The following is a 13,692-nucleotide window of genomic DNA, read 5'->3' on the forward strand; positions in this document are numbered from 1 at the left end:
TAAGGAGAATAGGCAAGGAAAGTCTAGGGTAAGCTGTGAGGGCCACAAAAAGTTGGCCTACAAACAACCGCATAATTGGGACTTTTTAAACCCTTTAGTCTTTTTTACTAACGACTATAAGCATGTAAACTAACTAAAAGTTAGAGCTTTAACATTGATCATTTTTAGAATACTCGTATGACGTGAGATTTCTTCTGACGTCCGGTAAGAAGAGGCATAATTATCCTCAACAAACTATTAACTACATCACGCAGGGCAGCTCTATTTAAATATGAAGACATCAGTTACGACTATTGATTGTGCCCAATAACTAATAGCGCTTGGTGTTATGCAGCAACTGACAGTAGCAACAGCACCCCTCGAAATGCATCGTGCCACTTAAATACAGATAGCTTTTTACTGCACATGTTTCCTGTCAGAAATCTAAATATGTCAATGGTAGGTTCAAGGATGCTTATGAACTGGATCGATGACCAGCTTTCTACGGCAAGGTACCGTAAATAAAACAACAAGGTATGTGCTGTTTCGAACAACGCATAATTTATTTAGCATGAAAATAAGTACCGCACACCTATCGCTTTAAATATGTATAACTATTATATATTCAATCTCTTCCATCTAGTTCTGCATATCCGTTATTTTCTCTGTAGTCTTTTAAAGATTCTAAATTACTGATAGATATATATATATATATATATATCAGTAATTTATAGGGAGGGGGAGAGAGAGAGAGAGAGTGGGACACCTAAATCCGGACAGCTTTTGGCGGGCTGCTTATCGTAGCGGGCTTGGGTTTGTAAGCCAAAACAGCGAGCATATGATAGTGAATAGTACGTTAAAGCTTAAGCCACATCGGCTGTTATCCAATGTGTTCATGTGAAACCAAGTACCACCACCATTTTTTGTTCGAAATTGCTCATTTATGATATTGCCAATTTTCATGCAGGTTTTGAAAAATCCGCTAGTTGGAAGATTCCCCGCCAACAAACTGGGAAATCTTGCATACAGCTTAAATTTTAAAGGTTTAAAGGATTCCGCCAAATGATTCTAAAAGGCATTTTTGATGCACTTGGATCTTTTGTAGAGATATTAGCGATCGTCCTGAGAAGCAAATATCAGTTGGCATTTAGGTCATCCAAATAAATTTCAACGGTTTATTTAAGGCTTTCTGCATTTTTTTCGTTCGTTCGTTTCGTTTTGGCCGTTTTAAGCCCTTTTATCTTCGGGTTTTGGCCTGCTATTATCTCAAAATTTTATTGCGCCCGAATTGCTTGCATATTGTATGTTTGAACGACACTAACGAGTTTACACCTACCAATATCGCCTGACGTAAGTTAAATTGTTAAAAGTCATTTGCGGATTGAATACTTTGGTAGTTATTAGTGAGTGGCTTAGGTCTTATATTGAAAATGTAATTGCATTGTAATTTTAAACAGAATCGTATTGAATAATCATGACCACCAGTAATGATATTTCTAGCATCTGCAGAAAAATTTCGTTTAAGTAGTTTTTGTTTAGATACAGTTTTAAAAGTAACTCATAAAGAAAAGTTTGGATTTATGGGCCCTGCTTTGTATATATATATATATATATATATATATATATATATATATATATATATATATATATAATTGTTGATCTCGGTTACAATTTGCGATTACACCGGTTTGTCACACATTCTTAATACTCATTGTTTATAATTCTCGTAGTCACGTTTATCATTAGTCACTATCTATCTTTTGGTATATTAAAATACTGTATGTATTCATCATTACTGTGTTTCTAAAAAATTGCTTCGTTCTACTCACAGAAATCTATTTACTCTATTTTCATTAAATTATTATTTGTTACGTATCATTTTAACACCTATCGCTATATGCATGACTTTTTTTCTTCGCGTTAATAATATTCAACTGTTCTAATTCCGCTCTTACACCTGTAGATTAACATTTGTAAGCTTTTTGGGTCATATCGAACTATGTTTATCACTATTTTGTGGACACTTTTCTGAATGTATACTAGTAATCGCAAAATGTAAATTAAATTACTCAGTCTCGCTGGATTAGGTTTGAAATGACAAATATGTTACCATTTCCAAGAGTTGATTTCATGTTCTTGTCTAAGACTCTAGTAGACCCTAAAAAGGACAATTGAAAAATTAAGAGTGAATCTGCATTGCGAACGATCCTCAAAATTCGAGGAAGGTGATTGTGGTATTAGTAAGTGAAGGCGATTTCCAAGAATAGTGCCTCGTCTATCCCATCCACTGAAAAAAATAAGCTCAATATCAATAATCGCCTATTCTTACTTTGTGCTGTGCTTTTAAACAGTGTAAGCCTTTTTTACTTACTTCCTACGTTACCCGCAGTCTGTCTTTTTAATTCTGTGTCCATTATGTGTTGGCCTTATCCGCTTGTGTAACGCGGCAGTTGAAGTTCGTTCACCCATGACGTCTATTTACAGGCGGAAAGGCAGCTCTTGTGCTTTTGTTGTTCGTTGTGATTATCAAAGGCTTATTGAGAATAGCATACACTGAACTATTTCTTTGACAAGTTCCAGTGGTTTTATTGCATATTAGTATGAATTTTGTCAGGTGCTTGTTTGTGCTTTGAGAACTGTCAAGAAAAGCTTGCTCCCAAGCATTAATTTTTGTGTTCGCATCAATTTTTTGATATGGATATCCTACGCTGGTAGACTTAGACCGCTTTTAACTTTTCGTACCAAAAGTATCTTTAGTAAATTGCGTCAAACGCACGAGTATCCAAAAAGAGATAATCGAAGTCAACAAAGATCATTACAAACCATGTCGTTGACTCGGGGTGAGTTATTAACACCGTTGAAGTATTAACATAAATGTCACTTATTAACATCGTTGACTAAAATCTACGAGTATCAAAAAAAGTTACTTTCAAACACTATGTTCCTGTGACAGTGTGCTATCACGTGAAAGTCTTTTTGTTAGATGCTAATGTGCTTGTTTCGCTTCTAGAAATGTTGCCCCAAATCGTTTTCCCCAGTGATAAAATCAGCATGATTGTACAGTCCACACATTTCTGTTACTAGCTGTGTAAATGGCGAAATATTGTCTCCCTTAATATAAGGTAGAGATTTTTAAAACGCTTGCTTATGTTGAGATACACATAACGCAAGAGACACCCTCATCTAATACCAACGAACGCACTGAGAACGTTGGCCGAAATCAACAGTAAAGACTAATTACTCCATTATCAGCACCTAGCAGCAGAAGCCGATTGAGTGGAAGAACCGCCAGGCTCGTGAGCATCCCACGGAATGAATCAGTACGGAGTTTTACGCTAGTTGCGTGCTGCGAGCCCTCTAGCAATGAATGAATTGTGACACGATTCGAAGTGGTACCGGTCACGAGCTCCTTCTGGTGGCGTGCGATACAGATTGTCGGATCAGCAATTCCCTTTAGATGACAACGGAGCTTGGCTTCATCAGCATTCCAGACTGATACTGTCTGATCGAGGCCGGATGTGGCAAATAAGCCTCCCGTTAGTGCCTGAAATAGGAAAACATGAAACGTTCCGCGTATTCATTCACAGAACGTTGTAATGTATCACATTCAAAGAACGTTGTAATGTATAGCACCGACCTCAATGAAATTTATTTTGTGCGCAAGTCACCAGTTAACGTGTACGCACAATAGAGAATTGTGAAATTGGAAGCAAAGATGTAGACGAAAGTTACTATCTATCGTTTTTTTTAAATTTTATGAACCGTTCGTGCCTTTATTTGCAGTATTTCACCCTCGTGCGCATTCCAGGTACCCATAACGATTCCAGAACGAAGGTCCAACACGCTAACCATACCCGATGAATGACCAATAGCGACCCATTGATTTTCAGGACCGGCCGTTATGCATCGGATGTTACCCGAGCCACCTGTAAATTCAGATCCATGGTCATTTTCCACAAGCCATATGTATATATATTCGTATGTATATATATAGTAATCAACTCAGCGCAGTCTGCTAAAGAAGCTAATCTATGCTGAGTTCGACTCATTAATGCATTACTAAATTTGTGTCAAACCATTTTAGAGGAAAAGCTAACTAGAATTAAACAAATACTCCAGACTCACTTCATTAGGTGTTGTTAAGTGCTAATTATTTCTTAGCTATAATACTCACCAACGGAAGTTTTGAAGTCGTGCTGGTACTCGCCGCAACGTGCGTCAAGAACTTTTATTAAGCCGTGGACTGTTGCGGCTAAGAAACAACTAGATGGAGCGCTAAGCACCGCAAAAGCAGTTACAGGTGCATGTCGCATTTGGTCGAGTGTCCGCACTGAAGAACCAAGGAATGGATCCCAGATGTGTACGGAACCGTCACAAGATCCTACGACCCTATGTGAGTCAAGGAAGTGTACGGCAAATACACTCTTCCTATGAAGCGTATACGTCCATTGTGCATTGCATCCAACAGCGTCACTTCCTGAGTTCCGAAGTGACCACAGTTTCACAGTTTTATCCTTGGATGCCGAAAGAAATGAGTTCTCATTATCCAGCGCTGTTATCTGTCGAATTCCAGCGGTATGACCAACGAAAGTTTGCAGCTTGATCTGTTTGAAGTCGAGCTTTGAGGTATTTTTGGGATCTTGACCCACCTCGTGCTCCCAATAACTAAGCCAATTTCCTTTGAGATGACGCTGGATATTGGCCATTTTTCTACGCAGCAAGTTCATGTCGTAACGACCCACGGAAAGAGGCCCCCCCACTCCCCCTCCTAGGTTCGGTGGTCCATGCGTCACATTGCGACTATCGTCTTCGTTATAGCTGGCCTCCATCTGAACGTCGATGCGATTTCCCATAATCGCCACATTCTTACCAAATTCACTTGATACGAAGCTCTCATCGTGACCTACACGTATATACACAATTTTTCAAATCAAGCGAGTTTGGTCAATATTAGTAACTGCGATAACAGCACATCATGAACCGTGGTGAGAAAAGTCCAAACGTTCACCAAGACAGACTTACAATGTGCAGAGTAACATACGTTTTCATAAAATTCAATTAGATTTGGTAACGGTGCGATAATACTAGCTTATTCCTATAGGAAAATACTCAGTAAATTAAGTTTTCGACTGACTGAGTTACGGAACTATACAGGTATATATTTAACGTTTTTCGCACTAGCAATGTTTACCATAGCTTGGATTCCTGCGATGTCCATCCCTACCAGGAGCTCCTGCGGGTCCACCGTGAGCACCGTCTTCTTCTCGAAGACATAATCGTCGCACCAGATCATTATGAGCTCCCAAAATAGTTTCTGCCATATAGATTCCCCCTATTTGCTTGCAAAATGGAATGTACGTAACTTGGGCCATTTCAGCGTCAAATACCAATCGTATTTCAGCCAACGCGCGCTGTCGAAGTTCGCTATCACCTGCAGATTTGGTTCACAAGCGATCCTTGGTGAAAATTAATTGGAAATTATAGCATGAACAAGAATTCGAGTTTGCGCTATTAAAACTTAGCATTTTTCGTAATTCTTATTTGACAAATGACATTATTAGATGACAGTGACGATTTGGGTCCTAGATATGAATTCAGCTCGAAGTTTACCTGATTGTGTGGTCTCTAGGGGTGGAGAGGCCTGGAAGGGCAGTGCACGGCTAACAAGGACAGAGGAAATTTTAACTGGCGTCCCAATACGATATTCTTGGCTCGGTGAGTCTTTTTTAATATCCAGATAGTCATCCATGCTCTGGGTCAGCCCAAAGCTCTGAGCGCCGGAAGCTTTATCAATGCTTTTCTCCAAAGGGGTAAGATGCTCTACAGCATCCAGTTGATTTTTATCGCAAAATGCCCGCTCGAAGGACACGAAGAAGCTAAAAACAGGGTGAAACTCTATGTTAGCAGATTCTGTAAGCAAACTCTATGCTTGTCAAAATTGCTGTAATCGTATAAATAGTTCACCTAAAATGCATTATCCAAGACATAGTTATGATACAATAAACCAGTAGTGAATCGTGAAATACTTGAGAGAAATGCATTAACAGGAACTATTTTTCTAAAATTCTACACTTTGTCAAATCGTATTCTGTTTATTGGTGACATACCGTCGCAGTACAGTAGACAGATGCTGTCGCGACATCTCAAAACCAATGCGCAATGAAATGAGGTGAAGGACATCGGCGATGCGGTACGTAATAAGTCGACGGGAGTGAGCTCCGTTTGGGAAGGAGTGATGAAGAGAAGAGACTAGCTGAATTGACGGGTAGATTATATTGCGAATGATGGTGGTCTAAGGAAAAGACAATTAAAAGCGACATATTTTATATGGATTTTGTCTAAATTAGATACAGCCTATAATTAAAAAGATGAATCTGAACACGTCTATAACTTCATTTACGATGTAATTTCGTACGAGTTCATTCTTGACTGTTCAGTTTTGCGTACGAGCTAGCTGGCTGATCTCATTAGACTCCAGTAGATGGAAACGTTATTTAAGACATGTAGTTTTATGAAAGTCATAAAAACTATGTGTGAGACTTTGTTGTAGGATTATAAACTGTCTGTATTTCCAGATATAGAATGGATAGTTTCTGATTATGTCTTCAGTAACAGGGGGTATTTAGACACAACTAAATTTAAGATAGTAGGTACATATATAGTACGTACATATTAGGATAATAGGGAGACCGCATTTCACGCCATATGTCCCACCTGTAAATGGTTCATCAGTGTAGCATCCGTCAGCAGAGGCAAAACATGCTTTAGCAACGTGATCCCGCCCAAAAGCGATCCCTCGAGAGTTTCAGTGACGTGTTTCCGGCAAAGTTCAACAAGATCAGCCACGTGCTGCATATACTGCAGCGTAATGAAATGCTCGCCATACAGGAACGCGATGTCGCACAGAGTTGAAAATGCTTTCATCGCAGCCACATCGCCTAGAATATATGTCTGCGACAGATTCACCACTGTCAATAGTGAACACAGAAACAAAAAGGATATTAGATGGTACAAATAATTCGTATTTACTACACTTGCCTGCTACACCACGTTGCCTAAAATAAGCTGGCTCTAATTTGGAAATTTGCCATTTATATAGGTTATGCACACATGTAAGTTACTTCAAACTACGTTATACTATTTATAATTATGTTTGTTATTGTGATATATATATATATATATATATAAGATATAACGACATCTGTAGCCCATTAAGGCGAGCCAGAAAAAGCACATTGGTAAGGATTAAGTGTTCCAACTTCAAATCCGGTGCTGCAGTGAAGCATTGCTTCAGACCTCAAAAGATGAACGGACCTCTACGAATGAGACATTTGTTTAATGGTGATGGGAACTATATATATCATTACCGTAGTCGCTATGATCTTTGTACAGAGGCTCGGTAAACTCCATTTGATCGCTTCCTGAGTAGCAGAGAGTTAGCATTCGCAGAAGGTTTCGTGTTAGATGTCTGGCCGTAAGGACCGGTCCGAGGCGGTGGGCTAGCCAAACGATACTCTCTGATGCTACATCGCTGATATTATATGATGAGCAGTTGATATCTACAGTGAAATTAAAAACAAATAAACAACAGCTAAGCTTAGTTCTATTGCAGCGTGCATAACATAACTAAAAGGTATCTTTTCAAACTTCCTAAATCTTCGTAGCTTCATATCTAAGCATATTTCAATCAAGGTAGAAAAAATTTTCACTAGCGTTCGTACGTACCTTTCAATGGAATCGTCCTTTTAAAGCTAGTTGATGAGACCGGTTGTGCCGAAACGGATACAGCGGAATTTTGACAAGGCGTCGCGTCGGTTCCGTTAGTCATAGTTTCCAATGAAAATGCTGCCGAAGCCGAACCAGATGGGGGCAGATCATCAGTGAAGTTGGCTTCAATAATTGTTGAAGGTTTTTCCCGTGGTAGTGACGAGGTATTCTCTGCAATGGTATTGTTTACAGCCATTATTTCTAATTAAATTAAACAATCATATTTATTTTTGGTAATATTCGTCTTGACAGAGTGCAGAGCGGCTTTTTACTAAGACAACACTTCTATGTCACCATTACTTTAATATCTTATCCCCGTGATATCGTAGTGCGTAACGTGTTCACCTGCTCAACTTAGGAATATGTGATGGTTTAAGGTCGAATCTAAATAAGTTATGTACTGAGAGCCAGGCGTGTGAAGTAATTCTTAACGACTTAAACACCGGACTTAAAACACGAAAGACATTATGATAATCTCTAAAGCGGTACAAGTAGAACTAAACATTTCGTCACACAGTAATCTAAAAAAGAGTGAACGCTATTATTCACTTGAGTAAATCCCTAAGACTAATCGATCATGAAAACAATTATCTCATAATCTAACAATAATATTCTGTTAAATCACTTACCTTGTTGATTATCAGTTAAGTCTGAGTCCTCAGCTTCAAACATGAAGATTTCTTCAGCTCGTAAATCGGTGCCTTCAGTGAGATCTTCATGCTCTTCTGATCCGCCCTGTTCGTTTCGACAATCCGTAGAAGAACCAATGCCCTTAGCGACCCCAGCCTCAGGCACAACTATGGATTTAGCCTGCTTGTCCTTATCGGGATGCGAACGAACAGACGCCAAAGTAGACTCAAGTTCTTCCAGCTCCGTTGAGTCAAGATGTGATTGTTTCTTGGTCAATTTACACCTGACCGATTGTAAATCCAGAGTGATACAGTATGTGGGCTATGCTCGCAGAATCTGAATGAATGGACCCTGCCGCATTGATAAATAGACTATTATCTCGTTTGACGTTTCATTCACTCCATATAACGACTAGCGTGTCACGTAAAAACGTGCTCCACTTATATTAATTTTAATTTGTCAGCAGAACCTGCCTGCTGACTCTAGATTGGCGAATCAGATCATATTTCCCACTTTCTCATATTTCACAAACATAAGTCTTTAGAAAGCTCAAATAAAAAGGCCCCACCGCGAACGACGTAGCAAACCCATTGATGCAATGAGTCGGAGCATACTCAAGAGAAGTCTATTGATTTGCTTAACACATTACAGTATTTTTAATGAGGTTCGTCAGTAATTGTGTGCCAATTCCGCAAGTGCTAATCTGTTATTATTATTATTATTACATTCGAATCTGGTAAAAATCTGAATCGCATTTGATATGGAAGCCAGAATATCATCATAGATACCAATTACGGTGTACAAAATTTTTTTTTGTTATTCTTTAAAGAATCGAACTTTAAAAACGTCAAAGTTCGGAAAATGACGAACTTCGTTTTACTGCATACGGTATCATGCGTATAATTAATCACTGTACACATATTTTTCCAATTATAGTAATAATCAAGTACGTATAAAATCTTGACTAAATTAATAGAGCGCATTTTTTTTCTAACCTCTTGAAGTAGTGTGTTTCGAAAATGAGACAGCTGGTCTGAACGACTTAGAACAATTTTTAGTTAAACGAGATAAACACAATAGGTGTTTAGATTTAGCAAAATGAGGAAAACTACAGTGACTAATATGGCCTAATATTTTCATTTAAACTAGCCTTACTGCAATCACTAATTTCATTCAATAATGCACCGACTTCAGTTTAAGTGCAACCGCATGACCTCACAAACATAACACGCATACAATCCTTCACCAAATATCCATCGATTTTCACAACCTGTTTCATTCCGGTTTGTTGAAAGACAGACATATGTTTAAGCACAAGCAATAGGCGCAAGGGCTGAAAACCTTTTCTACTAACATATTATTACCGAATCAGTGTTGTAAAGTGAATAAGAATGTCAAATCGTTATGTAATATGGTAATTTATGAGCTATCTGGCTTCTAGAAACCCTAAACAACAGGAAAAGCTAAAAGCCAAAGGACAGACTCTTTAGATATCTTCCATTAGTAATGCTGTTTTGTTAAGCTAGAGAAGTCGACCCATCAATTGATTTGCCCGAAATGACGGCCATCCCGGCTAACTTTATGTCTTGGCCCGCTTAGTTATCCCTTCACCTTACCTACCTATGGGCTGTTGTGCCGGCAGCGTGCGTTGCGTGCGAGAGGTTAAGATTGCTGTTGACATTGGCCAGAAGAGCAGATCGGGCCCCGCCAGAAGCATGCTGGTGGTAATTGCCCGCTCCACGTTCGCCCATAAGCCCATTTAAGGTCGAGTTGGAATTTGAGTCAAGCTCTTCAAAGTCCCTATACCCGCCAACTGCCTCGACGAGGACGGTCGCGAAGTGCTGCAGAAACGCCTGCAGGCCCAGCCGCACCATCAACTGTAGTATGAATGAACGGTGGTATAGCTTGATGTGCTTCGCGGTTGCCACCTATAACGATCACCAACATCCATCAAGTGCGACAAAATTGAATGCCAATTTGTCAGTTGTTTGTTTGAACAAGCTTGGAAATGCAATAAATTGCACAATAAATTGCATATTTAGAAACCAAGTTAGGTGCTTTATTTTTTAAAATCGTACCTCTGGGTCAAAAGCTCGGATCAGGTCTTTGAGGAAGGCATCGACGGCCTCTTTGGGGCCGAGAGCGCGTGCGAGGGGCTCGAAGAGCTGCCATATGGCTAACACGCACGAGTCCGCCTGACGGAAAAGCGTTGATAGGTGCAACAGGACAAGCTCCACCGACTCACGGTTAAGTTCAGCCAGTAGTCGCGGTAGATGGCTGGAAATACGTGAAATCTTACAAGAAAAGAAAGACAAAAAAAAGATAGATGAAAACTAAACTGGTATTTCTAAGTTCTCTTATAGTGGCATAATTACCGTATTATAGAACTTTAAACACGATCATGGAACTAGAGGTATAAATCTATAACGAAAAGCTTACAAACATATGATATGATGTTCATTTTGTTTAATCAGAAAACCTAATAACAGCGAAACGCATGTAGAACACAGGCACTATACTTGGACTAGACCCATTAATAAACTAAGTAGCACAAGCAAGCAAGGATTCGAGTTGAAGAGCAAACAAAAGATAGCACAATCATTGTTATTGCAAGTTATGCCGTCAAAATGAATTATTTTTCTATAGCAGAAAACATGTCTCCGCTATGTTTTTTCTTCGCTCTAAAGTACATGGATAATTAAAACTTATAATTCAGACTTGTATATTTTGCTTAATCTTATAACCCATAATACTTTCTTCTCGAATCGCTTGACGAACTTACTGCGGGCACTAAGGCGGACAACTCCCTTACTTTGTATTTCGGACAGTTAACTCACATGATTTTGTTCGGCACGATGGAAAACAAGTCCATTAGAAAGTGATTGCGCTTGTGTCGTAGCAAGGAAATAGTAGAGGCGGGCGAATGCCGGTGGAAAGCGAGCAGGCGAAGAATGGGGACATAGGAGGAAAGAAGGACGAGGTGGCGGCAGTCCGTCCATTCCGACCGGAGGAAAAATGCCACCAGGAGGCAGCAGAGATCGAACAAGGCCTCGAAGATACCTGCATTGTCGTATAAAAAAGAAATTTCAGAAAAGCAATTATTTGCGGGAACTTGGCAAGAAACTGCAGAGAATATCAAGTCAAGTTGTAGTTAACTGAGTAGCTTTCTCGCAAAACAAGTGCTAAGCATTAAGCCAAAATAGTAAGATTGCCATTAGACTGCTTACCTGGGCGGATGGGCCGTTAACACAGCCTTCCGTAGGAAAATTGCTCTCTCCAGCAAGGGTAATTTAGTTGATTGAGCATGAAATACAGGGGTAAGGCTCAGCTCAGCCAATAAACAACCCAGAAGAAGGGTGTCATCACGTTGGCGATTACGGTCGTTCTCTGTTAATTTCCTACAGACACAAAAAAACTTGGTGGTATGGTCGGAACTGGAAATCGCCCCTGCGTCGGATGGACTAGGAGAACTAACAGGAAAATGACTCGAAATATACGCAAATTCCATATGTAACCAACTTAACTTTTAGGAATTCTAACTTTCCGATGATTTTATTCGTCTCACTCATAATTCATTCGTCTCACGAATAACACACTCTTCCATCATAAACCATGTTTTCTATCATCCTAGCTAAATAGAACTTGGGTTACTGAAAAAAGTTCACATTGTATGCATCAAAAATGATCCGCTGTCTAGTTACTCCTAAGAACGTAGGCTGCCTATATTGACCTCTCATAAAAAAATTAAAACGGTGTTTTTTAAAAATGAATCAAACAGTTTTCTTGCTAATGTGTTCTGTCTCGAGTTAAAAGAGTCCGTTTGCATTAAAAACTGGGACTACACTAATAACTGTCTTGACGGCTAAGCGGCTATGTATAGATAACAAGCGCAAAAAATATGATGGAAATTAGTTGGTCAAAGTTTATATTAGTTAACTACTGACGCGATTAGCCGTTATAGAAATATTGCGTAATAGGTGTACTTACTTCAATATTTTTCCAGGTAACAAGTCCTGGTCCTTTCGGCTTGGTGACGGTAAGTCATCATTGACGGTAAGCAACTGTTTCTGTCGAAAAAGAAACTGTGCTTCAATATGGCCAAGCTTCAAAAAAGGCTGAAAATCTCTCGGTAGGTGAATGGAGAGGCTTTCGGGTCGAGTGGTAGTTGGCTCACGCGAGACGGATCTGGACATTCTGAACATAGCGGAAATGAGTTACGAAAAATAAGCATTATGTTGTTAAGTTATGTGCATTGGCGATAGGGAACTTCAGCACCTCTTTGTATGATCTTTCTCTTTCCTCAAATTTATTGAAATTCTACGGAACAATAAAATTTTATCGATACCGTCATCACCGTCATTTGTTGTACTTTTGTGCTAGAAAACCTTTTTGTACCTTGAATACCCTCTCACTTTCAACAACATAATATGTAGCAAGTAAAACGCGGTGAAAGTAAACATGCACAACGCTGGCGAGCGAAGTCATAAAAGAAAGAAGCGCCGTAACACTGACTAGTATTGTAAAGACCGCATCAACTTCTATACATTACCTGCCGACAAGTGTTAACAGGTCTTCGTTTTGTTTCTGTGGGCCACCCACGCATTCTCCAACAGAAATAGTGGTGGACGTTAATGTCGTAACTATGTCATACCGAGTAGTTAGGTGATATTGGTTATTGATCTAAAAGGAAACTGAATCCCGGCCTGCTATCTTGTCATTAAACAAATTAAGAATGCACTGGAGTATTGGCTAAATCGAATTTCTGCTCAAAATCCTCTTCCCGTCTCACAAATTAAAGACACTTGATTAAATCTTCTGTTGAAATATGAACTGTCAAGAAGCACTTAAAAAGTGCTGACTTTTAAAATAGTAGAGTTACCTTAAAGTTGGATATTCCCATATAGAAATTCAGTGCAGTAGAGCAAAACTTGTGATCGATACCATAAAATTCTAATTTTATGGACAACATTTTGTCGATGATCATTGTGGCTCTTAATATTTTTGTCGTGCTCTTCAAAAGACGTTTAAAAAAGGTATTAGTTGATCGTAGTATCATCTTGATGTACGTAAATCAATCGAGGCACTCAATACGACGAAATGAAAAAGAGGCCACGCCGCTCCGTGTATATTTTTACGAAACACACTGCTTCGATCTTACACCGTATTTTTTAATAAGAAAATTGGGTATGTTCAAAGGTAAAAAAGTTAGAATAAATGCCTTGGTACTTGTTAGATATGCCATAAGCGGTCTCTACGTAGTGGAAACTCTGGTCTTTGAGTCGCAGAATCAGTAACTTATGACAAAAGTAGATAGCT

The 13,692-nt window shown here is 39.2% G+C and overlaps 1 protein-coding gene and 1 long non-coding RNA gene across 6 annotated transcripts in view; one reads left to right on the top strand and one right to left on the bottom strand.

Annotated features, from left to right (window-relative positions):
* The first annotated feature begins 363 nt into the window (after positions 1-363).
* On the top strand, positions 364-12,478 carry LOC147758446 (uncharacterized). The gene is made up of 2 exons (XR_015319649.1): positions 364-513; positions 12,380-12,478. It is a non-coding gene; the product is annotated as an uncharacterized LOC147758446 (long non-coding RNA).
* Positions 519-13,692, bottom strand: part of Wdr81 (WD repeat domain 81) — a 28,934-nt gene continuing 15,760 nt past the window's right edge. For all 5 annotated transcript variants that reach the window (XM_086978209.1, XM_022788154.2, XM_022788156.2 and 2 more), the window contains exons 12-26: positions 12,364-12,570; positions 11,604-11,774; positions 11,214-11,436; positions 10,455-10,670; positions 9,997-10,304; positions 8,376-8,659; positions 7,705-7,917; positions 7,347-7,538; positions 6,694-6,947; positions 6,087-6,271; positions 5,590-5,855; positions 5,171-5,410; positions 4,154-4,882; positions 3,751-3,905; positions 519-3,523 (exon numbers count right to left, since the gene is read on the bottom strand). In XM_086978209.1, the coding sequence (XP_086834335.1) occupies positions 3,200-3,523; positions 3,751-3,905; positions 4,154-4,882; positions 5,171-5,410; positions 5,590-5,855; positions 6,087-6,271; positions 6,694-6,947; positions 7,347-7,538; positions 7,705-7,917; positions 8,376-8,659; positions 9,997-10,304; positions 10,455-10,670; positions 11,214-11,436; positions 11,604-11,774; positions 12,364-12,570 (3,967 nt within the window). In that variant the 3' untranslated portion in view covers positions 519-3,199. The remainder of the gene's footprint in view (positions 3,524-3,750; positions 3,906-4,153; positions 4,883-5,170; positions 5,411-5,589; positions 5,856-6,086; positions 6,272-6,693; positions 6,948-7,346; positions 7,539-7,704; positions 7,918-8,375; positions 8,660-9,996; positions 10,305-10,454; positions 10,671-11,213; positions 11,437-11,603; positions 11,775-12,363; positions 12,571-13,692) is intronic.

Source organism: Varroa destructor, unplaced genomic scaffold (assembly GCF_002443255.2).
Source record: "Varroa destructor unplaced genomic scaffold, Vdes_3.0 BEIS01000001.1, whole genome shotgun sequence".
Taxonomy (NCBI): domain Eukaryota; kingdom Metazoa; phylum Arthropoda; class Arachnida; order Mesostigmata; family Varroidae; genus Varroa; species Varroa destructor.